Below are 17429 nucleotides of genomic sequence, written 5' to 3' on the forward strand. Positions count from 1 at the left end.
TGATCTATTTAATATGTTCTCAAGATGCCTGCTATCTTTTAGAAGTTTGATTGTTAATCTGCAATCTGGGTAGAGGTTCATTTAACTCTTTTCATGGTGTCTTTGCCTGTGACTCATTTCATGGTGAAAGTCATTATTTTTGAGGAAGTTTTGCAGAACTGTCCAGTCTAGGTGCTCACCATTAAAAATGCTTTGAGAAGAAACATGTGGCTTCGGAAATGAGTCTAGTATGGGTGAGATCTGTCACATTTTATTGGTTCACTGAACTTTTGCCAACTGCACAGCTTAATAAAAAAAAAAGTGGAAAGTTTCTATCGTGAGTAAAGATGGAAAAAACGACTTAATTGTAGTCAACTGCTAGGGAAATCATTGTCCATGTCTGATATTTTAATGTTTCACGATATTTGCAAATTAGCTTTTTAGTTTAAAACACGTTGGGCAGAAGAACAAAAGATAGTTAGACCATGAAAGATTTTTATGAGCAACTAAACAGAAATTCAGCCAGGAGAGGATTCATGATTCAGTCCAAAAATAACTTTCTTTGATACATTTCATCCGTAAGTGGGGAAGGGAATAAAAAGGTCTGTGTTGTTTTCCTTCTTAGGTGTGGGCCATGATTATCAGTGGATAGGTCTCAATGACAAGATGTTTGAGCATGACTTCCGCTGGACTGATGGCAGCACGCTGGTAAGTTGGTGATTAAAACGCTGCCAATTCTAAAACTTGGTACTGTGGGTTGCTGGCATTTTACTGAGACACATTAGGCTATAGACCAGTTAAACATCTTGCTCAGTGATGTTTTCATCTAATCAATGTAATATTTCATCTACTTGGTGAAATAGACAGGGGTTAAAATAGTTCGTTCCCTGAGAACAGATCCAGCTACTAATATTGCAGTCAGGGTGGCTCTCTTAAAAGAGGAGCATATTGGATTTCCATTGAACAGGTAAACTGCACAATCAGCAGAATTGCCTCAGGTCTGTCTTTCAGATGGTTATCTTTGTTTTTACAGCTTCAAAGCAAAAAGGGAAATAATAAATGTGACAGAAAACGTCCTTTAAAAAAAAAACAAAACCTTTTCTTCTTACATAATTGCACTGGAAATCTGCTATTGTAAGGCACGGCTCATTTTTATCTGAGCAAAAAATGCTCACTTTTTTTACACCTTAGAAAGGATTGTTGAATTATGATCTTATAAATTTCTTTCTATTCAAACTCTGCTGACTAATTATATGGTCTCTTAGATTTTTCCACCTCTTAAAGAAAGAAGTGATTTGATAATACTGCCCACATCCTTGAGTAGGCTTCAATAAGTTTCTTCAGTCAGGATGGGTGAAGCTGATTTGAGTCACTGCTAGTAAATGCATGAGTCTAATTCCTAAGAACTGGTTCAAGTGCAACTAGCTACAGTGGTTGTTCTGGGCTCTGGCTGTTCATTAAAATCACCTGGGGAGCGTAATTAAAAAAAAAAAACTGGGGTCTAGGCTTCGGCTCAAATTCATTAAAGCAAAACCTCTGGCAGCTGTATTTTCTAAGGGTTCCCTGGGTGATTCTAAAATGCAGACAAAGATTTGGGATCTACTAGGCTAGACAGTTAAGTGTAAATTCAATTCTAACTTAGATAAACAAGAGGAAAACCTGAAAATAATTTTTAAAACACTTTTTGTGCATGCTTAAGTTTCATTCATTACTGCCACTCATCTGGATTTAATGAGTTTGGCAAAATGTGAAGTTCATTCTAGAACAGATGCCAAACTAATTATTGTTTTCAGAAGTTCTGCTCTGCCTGTTCAGGAAAACTTCTCTGTGCTCTCCTGGACATGCCCCTCAGTTCATCTCTGTGTCCATCACTGTACTCAGCATTTTGTGCGCGTCTATTCTCCACATAACCTGTAAGAAGGGCATTAGGTTTATTTTAATAGGAAAATGAAGGTCAGTTAGGATAAACTCTTGCCCACAGTCACAATGCTATTAAGGGGAGAAGCCATAGGCATTCTCCTAGCTGGTACCTCCTTGACTTTAAAAAAGGTATCCCTTATCACATTTTGTCTTTGCTGCTGCTGCTGCTGCTGCTAAGTCGCTTCAGTCGTGTCCGACTCTGTGCGACCCCATAGACGGCAGCCCACCAGGCTCCCCCGTCCCTGGGATTCTCCAGGCAAGAACACTGGAGTGGGTTGCCATTTCCTTCCCCAATGCATGAAAGTGAAAAGTGAAAGTGAAGTCGCTCAGTCGTGTCCGACCCTCAGTGACCCCATGGACTGCAGCCTTCCAGGCTCCTCCATCCATGGGATTTTCCAGGCGAGAGTACTGGAGTGGGGTGCCACTAGGAACCCTAAAATACCCTGGCTTGCACTGTCTCTGTCATCACACCTTATATTTAATCAACATTGTTTGTCGTTTGTGTCAATAAGTAAGTTCTTTGGTAAAAGGCAGAAAAAGTACAGGAAGTAGTTTGTCCATAAAATATATTCTCAGTAAGGTACAGGATTTCAGCCCTTGTATCAAGAGTCTTAGGCTTCCCTGGTGGCTCAGACAGTAATAAATCTGCCTGCAATATGGGAGACCCAGGTTCAGTCCCTGCGTTGGAAATATCCCTTGGAGAAGTGAATGGATACCCACTCCAGTGTTCTTGCCTAGAGAATTCCAAGGACAGAGAGCCTGGTGGGCTACAGTCCATGAGGTTGAAGAGAGTCCGACGTGACTGAGTGACTAGCACTTTGACTTTTCACTTCATCAAAAGTCTCATTTTCTTCTACTTGTCCTGGGTGGATGGTATTAATGTATCTGCAGTTGTTACCTCTGTCTGTTTTCATTTTGCTGAAATGAGTAATAATTGCAGGCCGATAATTTTGTTCAGATTAATAGTAGTTCATGTAGATGAGTTCTTATATATAAATTTTAGTTTAAGATAGACAGTATTGTTTTTATTAATGTAAGTGAACATAAAAATTAAAGATTTTTCATGTATATTACAGATAATTAAAACTTTTTATAATTTTGTTGAAGTTTATTATGTAATATAGGCATTTTAGTAAGTTTTCCCTTGTTGAATGTAGGCGTCATTCCTGTGGGATAAATTGGGTCTAGGCCACCCACTATGAAGTCTCCCCCTTATAAATAGCCCAGTAAAAGTGCAGGTTCTTGTGAGCTCTATTACAGAAGCTGGAATGCCAGGCACTCAGGTGACCATTTCTGGTGGGTATTTACCTGTACTCTGCGGACCTGGACCGTGACTTATCTCTAAGTGTGCATGTTAGTTGGCTACCTGTATGCTCCTGCCCTGAGCTAGGATAGATGCATCTCGCCAGGTCGAGTACTTGTAAAGTCTGTCATTTGAAACATACTGATCTGATGGCAAGGTCCCTTACTATCTCCAGCCTGTCATTGGTCCTATAGACCGGATTTGTATATCCTCATTGTCTGTACTTTTCCATGTTACTAAATGTTTTTTCTGGTCTCTCCATGAGCAACTTAGCTCTTCAAAGACGTGGTTCTCTTGCTTGCATTTTCTTTCTGAAGGTGTGTAGAATAAGGCTCTATACTCCCTCTGAGTTTGGTTAGTGAGCTTGAGTATCGGCTTATAGCTGGCAGATTAAGTGAGGTCTGAAAAGTGTCTTAGGGAATTTATCTTGCCTGTCAGGTGCCATTCAGATATGCTTGATTCATCAGATGTCATTACTCACTCTTCTGAAGCAAGCCAGCTGAATTCAATGTTTTTTTAATTTGTGTCCATTAAGTTTTAATGGACTGTACTGTGAAACATGTGTGAAAAAATAACTTACCATTTCCATAGTTTTTACTGGTCCTAAACTTGGTAAATAAGTGAGCATTGCACTTTTTCAAAGGAGAAATAATGGTCTTCGTCTGATATTTTCTGGGTTTCCCTGGTGGCTCAGCTGGTAAAGAGTCCGCCTGCAATGCAGGAGACCTGGGTTCGATCCCTGGGTTGGAAAGATCCCTTGGAGAAGGGAATGGTACCCACTCCAGTATTCTGGCCTGGAGAATTCCATGGACTGTAAGGTACATGGGGTCGCAAAGAGTCGGACAAGACTGAGCAACTTTCACTCACTCTGATATCGTCAGATGAAGGTAACGTGACCTAAAATAGATAACTATACCACATAAACAAGAAACTTTCCCTCAATTAATTCACATTTTCTAATGCAAACCCAAGGGTTTTGGAGAGAGCACCAAATAAATGGGGCTTAATTTAAAGAAGGCAGCAAATGAATGACATGAACAAGGTGAAGTTTATCGAAGAAATGCCGCAAGTAAATCCAGGAAAAACTCTGACAGACCCCTGGTTTCTTCTTAATTCACTCTTTGTGTAAAATAAACGTGTGCTAAGGAGTATCCTTAACTTTGAACATTTTGGAACAGAAGAGGCCATCTGCCCAACAGTCTGTCTCCCTCCTATTCGACTGATCTCTGGCCCACTTTCTGCTTTTCTAACCACCCTTGCCTCCATCCTTCCTTTCCGAGGCAGCCTAGGTGTTTCTTAAATTCGTTTGTAATTCTTTCTGCAGCCACCATCCCCTTAACAGGTTCCATGTGTGCTCAGGCCTTGGAATAAAATAGTTCTCCTTTGTTTCGCTGTTTACTCCAAGTGTCCTGCTTTTGAAAATATCCCTAATAGTAAACTCTTCCTTGGGAAAAGCAGTATCTGCTTACACTTGGGAATGGTGTTAACTTGACTGTGTGTAATTTCAAGGACTTTGTTTATATTTTAGAGTGATTTCTCCCCTCTCCCCCCACCCCCATTTTTTGTTTGAAAGGTTTATTAGAGCTTATCCTTCTTGGGAGGTAGAGCAGTATTAAAACAAAAAGAACCTTTGATATTTACCGTATATTATCTTTTGTCATTCAGTCTTACAGTTAAAACAAACAAGTTGATACTAGGTCTCAATTTCAATCATTTCTTTTCTTGAAATCATTAAACTCTGCTTCCAAAAATCTTGCAGTGTATCGCATTTAATGTGATTATGCTTTATAGCTGGAATAATTCAATTTATACGCTTATACTAAATTAATAATGTTATTTGGCCAAGTTATTTACTTTGCCCTTATTCTTCAGATTCTGATGGATTCATTCCACATTATTGGTTTATATAATAGGATGTTGCCACAATGCCAAATTCTTGCCTTTGCTGAATCTTTAAAATATTTTTTGTTATTTATTTGGAGTATTTATCCAATCAATTTCACAAAATTGAACTCATGAACAGTATTTGTTCTAGCTTAACTTTTCTGATTTCTAGGAAGGCTATTTTCTCTTGACACATTTCAGTTTTTATTTTGTCACTTGCTTTCCTACTGAGCAGTCACATTTCAGTTTGTCCTTTGGTTTTCTACTCACCAGTCATTCTTTAACTTGACTATTGATTTCTCACAGCAAAATGCCTCAAGTGCTTGTTAGAAAGCCTGACAAATAACTTCCATAATGAATTACTTTCCTTGTCACCCAAGTAATGTCTTCAAAGACACTAAGTTAAACCATCCAAGTTAAATACACATTAAAGCTGGCGAACTTAAATAAACATTGCTTATCTAGCTTCTATACTATTAGCTGACTTTTAAGTTTTTTCTTTAACCTATTGTTAAATGAATGACCAGTCTGAAGTGTTTTTCTCCCAGATCTTATTTTCCACTGCTTATGACCTTCCTCTTCCCTTGCTCTGAACTATTGTTATACCCTTTAAAATTCTGCAAATGTCTTCCTCTTGCCTTCAGGATAAAATTCTGTAATTATTTGTGAGGCGTATCACGCCCACTTTCTCCATCTGCCACTTCCTAAGCTGTTTTATCTCAAAATACCCAGTTCCAGGAGTAAGCCATGACATCTCACTCCTGCAGGTCTTTGCATTCACGTGCCCTCATTCTCAAAATGTTCTCACCTCTTGCCCTAAATTCACTTGATAAATGCTTGAATATCTCGCTTAGCCAAGAGTCGCCTTCTTCCAGGAAACCTTCCTAGCTGGGTGTGACTAAGGACTCCTCCTCTATGTTGCAGAAACCTTTGTGCACTCTTCCCATCCTACCATTGAAACCTGTAGTGTTAATTTCCTGACACTGAGCTTTCTGGGGCGGAGATTAACTTTCATCCCTATTTTCTTGGCACCTAGCAGAGTGGTTGACAAAATCAGATATTTGAATGATAATCAGTATCCATACATTGCTCAACCAACTCACTGTGTTATCTTTTGAATCCTGAAAAGACTCATTAAGTCTTTTGGCTGAATCTCCCTATGACAATTCTTGTTTATCTAAATTGTTTTATTAAAAGTTGTATCAGTATGAAAAACATTAAACCATAAAATAGGTGGTATTTCAAACATGACGAAAAGAAAAAGAAAATGTTTCTGTGAATCAGAAGTATGTCGCTGAGCATAATGCATCTTACAAAAGTTATTAACTCAAAGGAAAACAGATGTTCCTCCTGGAAATGATGACAATTTTGTCCATGGTTGTCCCAAGAATACATATAAGCCTTGGGAAGAAGAAATGGAAAGCAAACTTTTCAAAAGTTTGAGTTATATCAGGGCCGATTTTCCATGAAGTTTTGGGAAACTGACAATTACTCAGACTTTTAAAAACCGTATTATCCAAATCCAAAATGTAGTGAAACAAGCAAAAGGAATCTCACTCCTGAATGTTTTCAGCTTGTTTCATTTCTTATGGGTTGCTTCCCTAAGGATGACGTGGTTGCTGAGTTGGGCAGGGCTTCCTTTATTCATACGCTATCTGAGTCCATCCTTTCAAGCACAGAGGGAGCCAGACCTCAGGGAGCACTATGGAGTCACTGATGTTTCTCCCCCTACATACATCCTGGCAAAATCATTTCATGACTTGCTTTTCAACTACAGATTATAGTGTGTCCATGGGCAGCAAAGTTAGGAAGATGTTGGAAACTGTTAGGTGCCTTCGTCACACCATATTTTTATAACACAACTCCCCAGTTTAAAATCAACCTGTGGCCCTCAGAGACTTAAAGCTTTCAGGCTCTTACCCCCTCCTCTCTCTAACCCCCCAGGAATAAAACTCTCAGAGAATTCTCATAGAATTCTCCCGAGGTCTGTATTGCTCCTTTCCGTCTTCTTTTTAGTCAGTTCCTGCAGCCGCTCAGAACTCCCCCCTCAACCCTGGGACTCAGATGCTTCAGTGGATCAGATGCGATTACTTCAAAGGAAAATGTCACCTTCGATGTCCAGAGGTTGAGGATTGAATAGAACTGACAATCCAGTTCCCTTCAAAAAGAAATGTTGAGGAGCTTTGGGAAAGTTTGATTTGTAAGGGAAAAACCCCTGGCTTTATACTTAAACATTAAAAAGAGCACCTTCTGCATCTCTTTTATGCTTTTCCCGTCATCTCTTTTTTGTCAGCCCTCAGTGTCTCTCTGTGAAGACCGCTAGCTTGTCAGCTTCCTAGGAAGTAGGCACAGCCTCCTTCCCACTCTCCAGTGTCGTGTTTGGAGACAACAGACTTCCTTTTCTCTGCACTTGTCTGGCTTTAGTCAGAAAGTTCTCAAACAAGTTAGTAATTCACAAATCTATAGATGTCTTATTTTCTAGCTCTAGCTAACTAATCTTGTGCCTTTATGTTATGAGATACGTTATGAAATACTTATTGATATCCTTTTTGTGCTTAAAAAAATGCTACGGGAATAATATTCTGGAAAATATCTGAATTTTGCAATTTTTTTTTTTTTTTTAAAAAAACATGGTCGAGCATTGGCAAACTGGCCCTCCTAGAATTGGGAATACTCACTTGCCCTCCTGGTCATGATGCAGAGTTGATGCAAAAAAAAAAAAAAAAGCCAAATTGGTTGTGGATTTGACTTTAACTCTAGAGTCCCCTTTTCTTCTTTCATGAATAAACACCTCAGTCTGTCATGCAAAGTATGGTGAGAAAAAAAAAAACCACAGCTTTTAAAAAGGTAGAAACAATAAAGAAATAGCCTTTAATCCAGGAAGAGACACTTAAAAGGGACAGAGAAAAAAAGTAACAAATTGCAGGCCATAAACCATTATTTTTTTTTCTGCAGGAATGTACCGTTATTACCCTTTTATAAACACAAAGGTTCGTATCCTCCTCCCCCTCCCAGATGTCTTGGACATTGAAAAGAGAATCAAGAGAATTAACTAACTGGGTCTTCCAAGTTTGTTTGTAAGTCTGTAGGTTTGAAGGGACTGAGAATGATTTGGCAGAAAACGATGCAAAACACAACCCCCAAGCCAAAACTTTCAGTTTTACTTTTTCTACCTGAAAATCTTAGAAGACTTCCTGTCAAGTATTTGCAGATGGATGTGTGTTGGCTGTGCTGTGGTTTCAGCTCCAAGTCAAATGCCACTTCCCTGTGAGCAAGTCACACTGCATATCAACAGTAATTTAATTATGTTAAATCTCACAGGCTTCATCACATTATCCTAAAAGCCAAGAAAAATGTATGTTGTTTCCTCTTCCTTTCACACATTGCCCATGAGTAGAAGAATTTTCAGTTTCTTATCCAAAAGACCACTGAACTCTCAGTGAAAATTTTTACTTGTGTTGCAGTTCAGTTTGATTTGAAACCAAGAATTGATTCTTCTGATTCTACCCGTGAGATAGATCGAGCAATATTGTAATTGTAGAAAACAAAACACTCATCTCCTCCTTTCCCTTCCTTGAGTACAGCTGGTTTGTTACAGGCAAACAGCTGGAAGAACCACATTTAACCTCCACCAGATCACTTCATAGTTGACACAATTCCTCTTAAAAAAAGAAGAACCGATCAATGCAGTAGTTCCTTCTCCCAGAGGCTTTTCCAACAGTGCTCTGTGAAACTTGAAAATCACACACGGTTATTTAAATTTAATTGCTAATTAGTTTAAGGCAATGCATAACCAAGGAAAAGGCCAAGAAAATGTTGAATGGATTTGGCAGTTTCACGTTGCATTTGGATCGTTAGCACTTCCTGACTGAAGACCTGTACAAACAAACTTGGGGCGAAGGAACCCACTGGCATCATTCATGGTGGGGATTAAACGCAAGTGGCTTGTGGGGCTGTGCCTGGGGCCCCATCTCCCAAGTGCTCTCACAGTGGGAGGAACTCACATCCTTTGGAAACTGCTGTTGATAATTACTACTTTGTAGGGCAGTGAGCTCACGCTATTACACAAGATTAGCGCTGTGCTCCAAAGCTGGCAGATCATCTCTCCCGCACAGAGACTTGCCAGCTAGGAAAATAGTGGGCATATTGCCACTTTAACAACTATCAGGAGACCCCAAGTTAGTTTTTTTTTCCCTTCGACGTATTCATGTTTGCAGGATCCGAATCCAGGCTGCCAGCCTAGGGCAGGGACACCAAAACAAACGTCTCTTTCTCCTTTAAAACAAAGCTGCTCTTTTCCTTTGGGTAGTTGGACTAAAAGACAACAGCAAAACCATAACCTCCTTTAAAACATAAATAAACAAGGACCTAGACCAGAGTAACCTGAAGCAAGTACCAGGATCAGAAGAGGGTATATCTCTACCTCGAAGTGAGGTCATGTGCCCCGACAATTTAAATAAAACAAAATTAAATACAACCGCCCCCCTTTCCCCCATGGCGCAGACTGAAAACAAATGCCTATTGTGACCAGAGCCATCTAGGGGAAAAAGGCATTTTAAAGTTACCAAATGTTTTGATTTCTCTAATAAGTAGTCCTCCTAAGCTCCTGGCAGATAACCATTTGACCTGTGTTCTGAAAGGTGGAGAGTTGGGGGCGGAGGAAAACCCAGAGTGGTTTATCTGAGTCCTTCATTTAGAGCAAAGGTGGTTTCTTATCAGCATATGTTTCAAAAGGGTAAGCAGTCCTCTAGGGTGGGTGTTTTCTCTTTGGAGTTTGCTTTTATCCTTGTATCCTTGGGCGGTTATCTGCTTACCCCTGGCATCCTGGCATCATCTGCATTTGGCCATGGGAAGAGCAGCAGTGGCCCTACCGGTTCCAGGTGATAAAAGGAGTGTGGACACAGAGAAGTCAGCTTTTAGTACAAGGGTCATGTTTTTATAACTCATCTACATAAGTTTTTAGTTAAAAACAAACTAAATCACACGAAGACATTAACTTGTGTGCATATTGTTGTTCAACAGCTAAGTTGTATCCCTGCTCCATGGACTACAGCAGGCCAAGCTTCCCTGTCCTTCACTATCTCTTGGAGCCTACTCAAGCCCGTGTCCATTGAGCTGGTGGTGCCATCCAACCATCTCATCCTCTGTCTCCCTTTTCTCCTCTTGCCCTCATTCTTTCCCAGCACGTGGTCTTTTCCAGTGAGTCGGCTTTTCACATCAGGTGGCCACAGTATTAGAGCTTCAGCATCATTCCCTCCAATGAATATTCAGGACTGATTTCCTTTAGGATTGACTGGTTTGGTCTTGCAGTCCAAGGGACTCTCAAGAGTCTTCTCTAGCACTACATCGAAAGCATCAGTTCTTCAGTGTTCAGCATTCTTTATGGTCCAACTCTCACGTCCATATGTGACTGCTGGAAAAACCATAGCTTTGACTGTCCAGACCTTTGTTGACAAAGTGATGTCTCCGATCTTTAATACTCTGTGTAGGTTTGTCATAGCTTTTCTTCCAAGGGGCAAATTGTCTTTTAATTTTGTGGCTGTAGTCATGGTCTGCAGTGATTTTGGAGCCCAAGAAAATAAAATCTGTCACCATTTCTACTTTTTCTTCATCTGTTTCCCATGAAGTGATGGAACTAGATGCCATGATCTTAGTTTTTTGAATACTGAGTTTTAAGCCAACCTTTTCACTCTCTATAGGTGCTTATTTTTGATCTACCCTGTCCTAAGGATTTTAGGTGGCTATTATAGATTTGGCTTGTTTCTGATGCAGTTTCACCATTGATGTAAGTCATCTGATAATTTTAAAAGGCCAACTAGTAAAAATAAACTATTGTAGTTGAATGTTTTTGTCAAGTAGAAAGTTTAGATTATAGCTACATTGGCCTGTAGCCAAATAGAATGTAATGGGATTGGTACTTACTGTTTAGTTGAGGTCTATTTTTTAGAAAAGTGTTCTCTTCTTACTTTTCCTCACAAAACTGAAAAGACATAACACAGATAATTTTAATCTTTTTTTTTTCCCCATAGTTTTGGGGGGGATTCTACATTGTTTTATCTGTGACTTAGTTGGTAATTCAAAATATAATGATGGATGGATATCACCACCTAGTGGCCAGATAGTATTTTGCATTTCAAAACTTACATATTTCCAGAACAGCACTTAGGTTCCGGCAGGAGAAATATTCTCTGTGAGTTAAGTCCCTATAGCTTTAGGTTTTAAAATTCTAGTATGAATTGCATTATATTGTGAACTTGAAAGTTACATGTGATATGAGATGATTTTTCAAATACAATTGAAGCTAACACATGAAGTCACATGCTTAGTGAAATCCTAGCAACTGAGGCAAATATTAGGACCAGTCTTTCCCGTATCTTCACTTTATACACAGTAATAACAGCGGAAAGTTTTCCTTGGCTGGTTCCCTTGGCGTATGAACCTAGAGGATATTTTTGGTTTTCTTATGAAAATTTTTTTACAGTGAATTAAATCAGCAGTGTTTGGGGAAAGGGAGACTAGGTAGAAAGTAGAAACTGGATTGTTCATGGGGAAAAAAAAAAACCCACTCCAAATTATAACTTGAAGCCTTAATAAATTCTCCCAACAATTACAATAATATATTATATCATAGAATGACTTTACTGGACAAATGTCAAGAGTGGTTTTTATCAATGGAATGTATGTGATTAATTGTTTAAACATACTTGGCAAAAGCCAAAGTAGTTCTAAAACACAAAGCCATTAAGATAATCTAAATTCCAGTGAATTTTAAAGAACAAAAGATTTAGTCTAACTCAATCGAAGCTGAAAAACTGTAGATAAATATGTGTGTAGGTCCAAGGTCAGTGACAGAGGAGGCCCTTGGCAGACGCAGATTCAAGATTTGCAGTTCAGATATACATGAGAGATTTTGGGCTCCAAAATAGCTGCAGATGGTGACTGCAGCCATGAAATTAAAAGACGCTTACTCCTTGGAAGAAAAGTAATGAACAACCTAGGCACCATATTAAAAAGCAGAGACATTACTTTGCCAACAAAGGCCTGTCTAGTCAAAGCTATGGTTTTCCAGTAGTCATGTATGGATGTGAAAGATTATAAAGAAAGCTGAGTGCCAAAGAATCGATGCTTTTGAACTGTGGTGTTGGAGAAGATTCTTGAGAGTCCCTTGGACATCAAGGAGATCCAACCAGTCCATCCTAAAGGAAATTAGTCCTGACTGTTCATTAGAAGGACTGATGCTGAAGCTGAAACTCCAATACTTTGGCCACCTAATGTGAAGAACTGGCTCATTTGAAAATATCGTGATGCTGGGAAAGATTGAAGACGAGAGGAGAAGGGGACGACAGAGGATGAGATGGTTGGATGGCATCACCGACTCAATGGGCATGAGTTTGAGTAAACTCTGGGAGTCGGTGATGAACAGGGAGGCCTGGCATGCTGCAGTTCATGGGGTTGCAAAGAGTAGGACGTGACTGAGTGACTGAACTGAACTGATGATACGAGAGAGCCTCAAGATCCATGACATGAAACAGTTTGTACTTTTTGCTCAAGCACAAATTCAAACTCTACCCAGGGACTAGTGTGTAAAGATTGTTTAGTTAGCTAACAAGTTTGTCCAAAGGACAGCTCTGTTTTCCCATCTCAAGGAGTCTGCTGCTGTTGATTCTGCTAGTCATTTTAACCATTTTGGAATTTCTCTATCATCTTTATAGTGGGAACCTATCCACTGCACAGGTCTGCGTGAACAGGGGCACTCCCAAAGGTCTAGCCTAGATATTGCCTTCCCTGAGGCCAATAAATACTGTACTTGTAGGGGTGAATATGTGTGTGTGTGTGTGTGTGTGTGAGAGAGAGATGGTAGTAAATGTCAAATTTGTGTTACAGAAAGATGAACTTTAATTTCATTTAGTGTGTGAAAAAAATTTTTTTATTTCATTAGAGAAGAAAAGAAACCAAGAGATTCTAAACAGAGTGTCTGATCCTTTAGCAGAACTAATTTGTTTCCATCGATTGTTCTTTGTGGTTATTTGACCAAATTAAAAAATCGTAAAATCTCAATGAAAAGAATTTGAAATGGGTCAAATATTATGGAGAAGGGCTAGTTATCAACCAAGTTTTGATAAGGTCCATTGCTTTGAGAATGTCTTAGCTTTAAGGTGCGGATAAAAGGGATTTAAAAACAAAGCTCTTTCATGTTCCAGGAATTCTTTCTCTACTAGAGGTTGAAGCATGACCTTGTTATCTTCAGGGTTTTGATTTCTGAATTGGCATTAGCCTTTAAAGACAAAAGATTTCCTAGACAAAGTCTTCTCTAGTGGCTCAGACAGTAAAGAATCTGCCTGCAGGGTAGGAGATCTGGGTTCAATCCTTGGGTTGGGAAGATCCACTAGAGAAGGAAATGGCAACCCACTCCAGTATTCTTGCCTGGAGAATTCTATGGACAGAAGAGCCTGGTGGGCTAAAAACAAAGACTGTTTTGGAATGTTGCGTGTGAGGATGAGAGTAAGTCGTTCCACAGTTCAAGAACCTTCCTTGATCCAGCCTTTTCTTTTCACCATCCAGCTGGTTGCCTATTTCCTCATAAATTGATCTGTTTATATATGTATCATATGAAGGACCAGCTGGGACGTGCCTATCACAGAAGTAACTGACTAACACTGGATGGTATGTTTCCTTTCTTGAATGGAAAGCAGTGCTCAAAGCTGAACCAAGCTAACTCCTTCTGTAAAGCAAAGCAAAATACCTGATTTATTTATAAACCTTGTCTATTAATGAAATAATGCTTCTTGAAAAATTGAAGTATAGTGGATACACAACGTTGTGTTAGTTTCAGGCATATAGCAAAGTAATTCAGTTATATGTATGTGTGTGTGTATTCTTTTCCATTATAGGTTCTTATAAGATATTTAATGTGGTTCCCTGTGCTATATACAGTAGGTCTTTCTTGCTGTTTATCTATTTTAGTAGTGTATATCTTTTAATCCTAAAGTCCTAATTTATTTCTCTCTACCTTTTCCCTTGAGTAGCCATGAGTTTCCCTTCTGTGTTTGTGAGTCTATGAAATCATGCTTTTTAACCTTAGAAAAAACATAGTGATCTATCTTTACTTAAGGAAAAAGTCAATTACTTACATTACAGTTTTATCCTCAGTTTATTTTGTTCATGCTCGTGATGCTAGTTATCTGCTGAGATTTCAGGGCCATTGATCATGGTGGTGTGTATTTTAAAGATAAAAGTCGGCTGGTATCTTTGAATGACAGTTCAGACTCCAAGACACTATACAGTCAGAGTCACCTTGAAAGGATGTAAACCCTGACTGAGTTTAGTAGGTTGCTGATAACTTTCAAAAGCAGAGACTCTACCCCCATCCCAAAACACAATACATACATTTTCCCTTCCAGTATGTTGAGTGAATCAAGATGGAAACTTTCAAAGAGCTGGGGAGGAAAGAATAACTCTTCAGCCACTCTGCTTGAGAGAACTAAGTCAAGTTCATCTTAGATCCGTGGAACTGAATTCACTCTCCAAGGGTGGAGAATGTTTGCAGGCAGGGGAGTTCCATGTGCTCCAGGAGACCTGCAGGGTAATTCTCTGCTTTTATGTTCATTTAAGACAGGAATAAAATTTTGACAGTAAGATACAGATTATTTGGAAACAAATAATCTAAGCATTTGTAAAATTTGATAGATTGTGGTGAATAACTTCAATCAATATTAGGATTGATTCAAAATGAATTCTCTGGTTGTGGAGACAATTTTCATTTGAGAGGATGGTATGCAACGCTTGGATTTGGGCCAGGATTTTTAGAATCATTTTATGTTTTTGGCAGCTAACTTGCTTGAATCTGATTGAGGGGAAAAGAAAGAGAAAACAGTAACTGAAAAGTTAATCAATTAAATTTAATTGAAATGGTTGTCTTTGGGGGCACATTTTCTTTTTGTACAGATGTGTAGAGGTGATCATTTAATTGGGACTCTAAAGTAACTTCTTCATACAGTATAGAGCATTAAGCAGTTCATACAAGGTTTAAATAATTATCTATTATAAAATGCAAGTCTATTACAGAACATGTAGAAAAGTTTACATCTGATCTGGCTTTCCATCAACTGTGTGACTTTTTTGTCATAATTTCCTCTGCCATCAGAAGAGAACAAAAATGCAAAGTAATGTAAGGGTTTCTTTTCAGACACGATATTGATCTAATTCTGGTCTCTAGGGGAACAAACAAGAGTTCAAGGTTTAGAATGGTGAACATGAGTCTCTGAGACAGAAACGGGCTGAGGTCTGGTCAGCATTTATTTCTGTTAGCGATGTTAAGATGAATTCTCCCCAAACCATGCTGATGTTTTGGGATAATTCTTAGTTTGTCCATCCAGTCCTAGAAGAGGGTCCATCTGGGCTGGATCACCCAGGATGTTGGCTTATAATCCTAGTGAGGAAAAGATAATCCAGATGAAAGTAGAGAATTTTTCTCTGCTTGATCCAAGAGTCTGCACTTCTGTATGTATGAGACATGGTCTATGTGAACAAGGCTCGGTTACATTCTTATAACTCAGAACTGATTTCCTCACATTTAGCTTTAGTGAAAAAAAAAAAAACATTATTAAACCTAAAATCAATGATTTATTTTTCCTACTCTTTCTCCCTACAAATGATATTAAATAAGGCTATAAAGAATTCAGAAGGATACAAAGAAAGTTGTTCAGAAAACTGGAGTTTCCTTTGCTAAGTCAGTTTGGCAGTAACACGAAGCAAAATCAAAGCATCCAAGCCAAAATAAATGTGCACAATGGAGCAATCAGATATGAGGTAATAGTGTGACATGCCTGTGGCTATCAGACATTCTTGTAAAAACCACAGACTTAAAATTTGGTCCTGCACCATTAAGCCACAGTTCTGCCAAGCAACAACACAGAACATGGGTTTTAAATCACTGTTGTGAGCCAAATGCAATTCCCACCCAAAACAATTAAATCTTTTACCAGAGGTCTGAGTCTGGGCAGCTTAAGGCCTGAGAATTACTTTGGTGGCATGGAATCAGAATCTCATTTCAGTGTGAAAATGAGATGGTTATTGTTCAGATCAGGAGGAAATGTCAGCTGCAAAATGCATGGCAGTTAAGGGACTTGGATGACTTGAAATGGTATTTGTTGAGGTTAGATTAAAAAAGGGGTAGCTGAGAAATCGGTAAGTTCTTTCTGATCACTGCATAGATCATTTTATACTGTTCACTTTTACTAATTACAGAAGTAATTCATGCTCACTCAAGGCAAGTTGTCAAACCTGTAAGAATATGTGGAATAAAATATTACCTTAATCTCATATCACTGGATATAAACTTTATATATGACATTTGATCACATTTTTTTGATCCTTTATATGCACACATACACACAGCTACATCTGAGAGTATGTGCAAAATTTAGATCATTGTACATTTTTAGTACTTTGATTTTTAACTTACTTCTTTTAGTATATTCCATCTTCTGTATAGTCCTCAATAACAAGATATTTAATGCTTATATAATATCCCATTTGTCTGGCTGTACCCAAGATTTATTGAATATATGTTTGCTCTATATATTTTTCCCACTTACTACCAGTGTAAGTAATATTTTAGATAAAATGTTCACACCTCTGGTTATTTTTTAGGATAGCTCTTTAAAAGTAGAATTACGAGGTCCAATGGTGAGAACTTTTTAAGACTCTTGATGTATATTGCCAACTGTTTCCCACAACGGTTATTTAACTCTGCTGACTTTGTGATTGTCTTGCTTACAGTTTACTGGGGGCAAACAACATCTTCAGTCAGGGGCCAGGCATAGCTCCTGAGGATACAGGAGTAAACAAAAGAAACCCAAATTCCTGTCCTTAATGAGCTTACACTCTGCTAAGGAGAAAAAAATGCAATAAGTAAATAAGATGCATAGGATGTTAGATGGTAATCAGTGTTATGAGGAAAAATAAAGCAAAGAAGGGAGATGAACAGTATGGGAGGGACAAGGAGAGGGGAGCATTGCACAGTATACACATGGGGTCGGGATGCTGGGAAGTTTTCACTGGTTTCCTGGAAGAGGTTAAGAAAGTAAACTAGAAAATATTGAGCTCCAAGTTAAGTATATGAGGAACTCTGGAATCTCTCACCATAAAAGTATTAAATGTAGATCTTTATTAGTTTTAGGTGATTCTTTTTCTTTTACTTATTAATTTTTAATTTTATCCTGCCTTAATTCATCTATTAAAGACAGTTTAGTTATACAGCAGCAGGACGAATGTGACATTTCTATCTGCAATGTTGCTCCATTTCCTTTTCCATTATCTATTAAAGGAGGATAGCTTAAAA

The 17429-nt window shown here is 38.6% G+C and overlaps 1 protein-coding gene across 3 annotated transcripts in view; it reads left to right on the forward strand.

The window, feature by feature from the left end:
• Positions 1-17429, forward strand: part of VCAN (versican) — a 119818-nt gene that overhangs the window by 90547 nt on the left and 11842 nt on the right. For all 3 annotated transcript variants that reach the window (XM_004009067.5, XM_042250731.1, XM_042250732.1), the window contains one exon: positions 605-687. In XM_004009067.5, the coding sequence (XP_004009116.3) occupies positions 605-687 (83 nt within the window). The remainder of the gene's footprint in view (positions 1-604; positions 688-17429) is intronic.

This window comes from Ovis aries, chromosome 5 (assembly GCF_016772045.2).
Source record: "Ovis aries strain OAR_USU_Benz2616 breed Rambouillet chromosome 5, ARS-UI_Ramb_v3.0, whole genome shotgun sequence".
Lineage (NCBI taxonomy): Eukaryota > Metazoa > Chordata > Mammalia > Artiodactyla > Bovidae > Ovis > Ovis aries.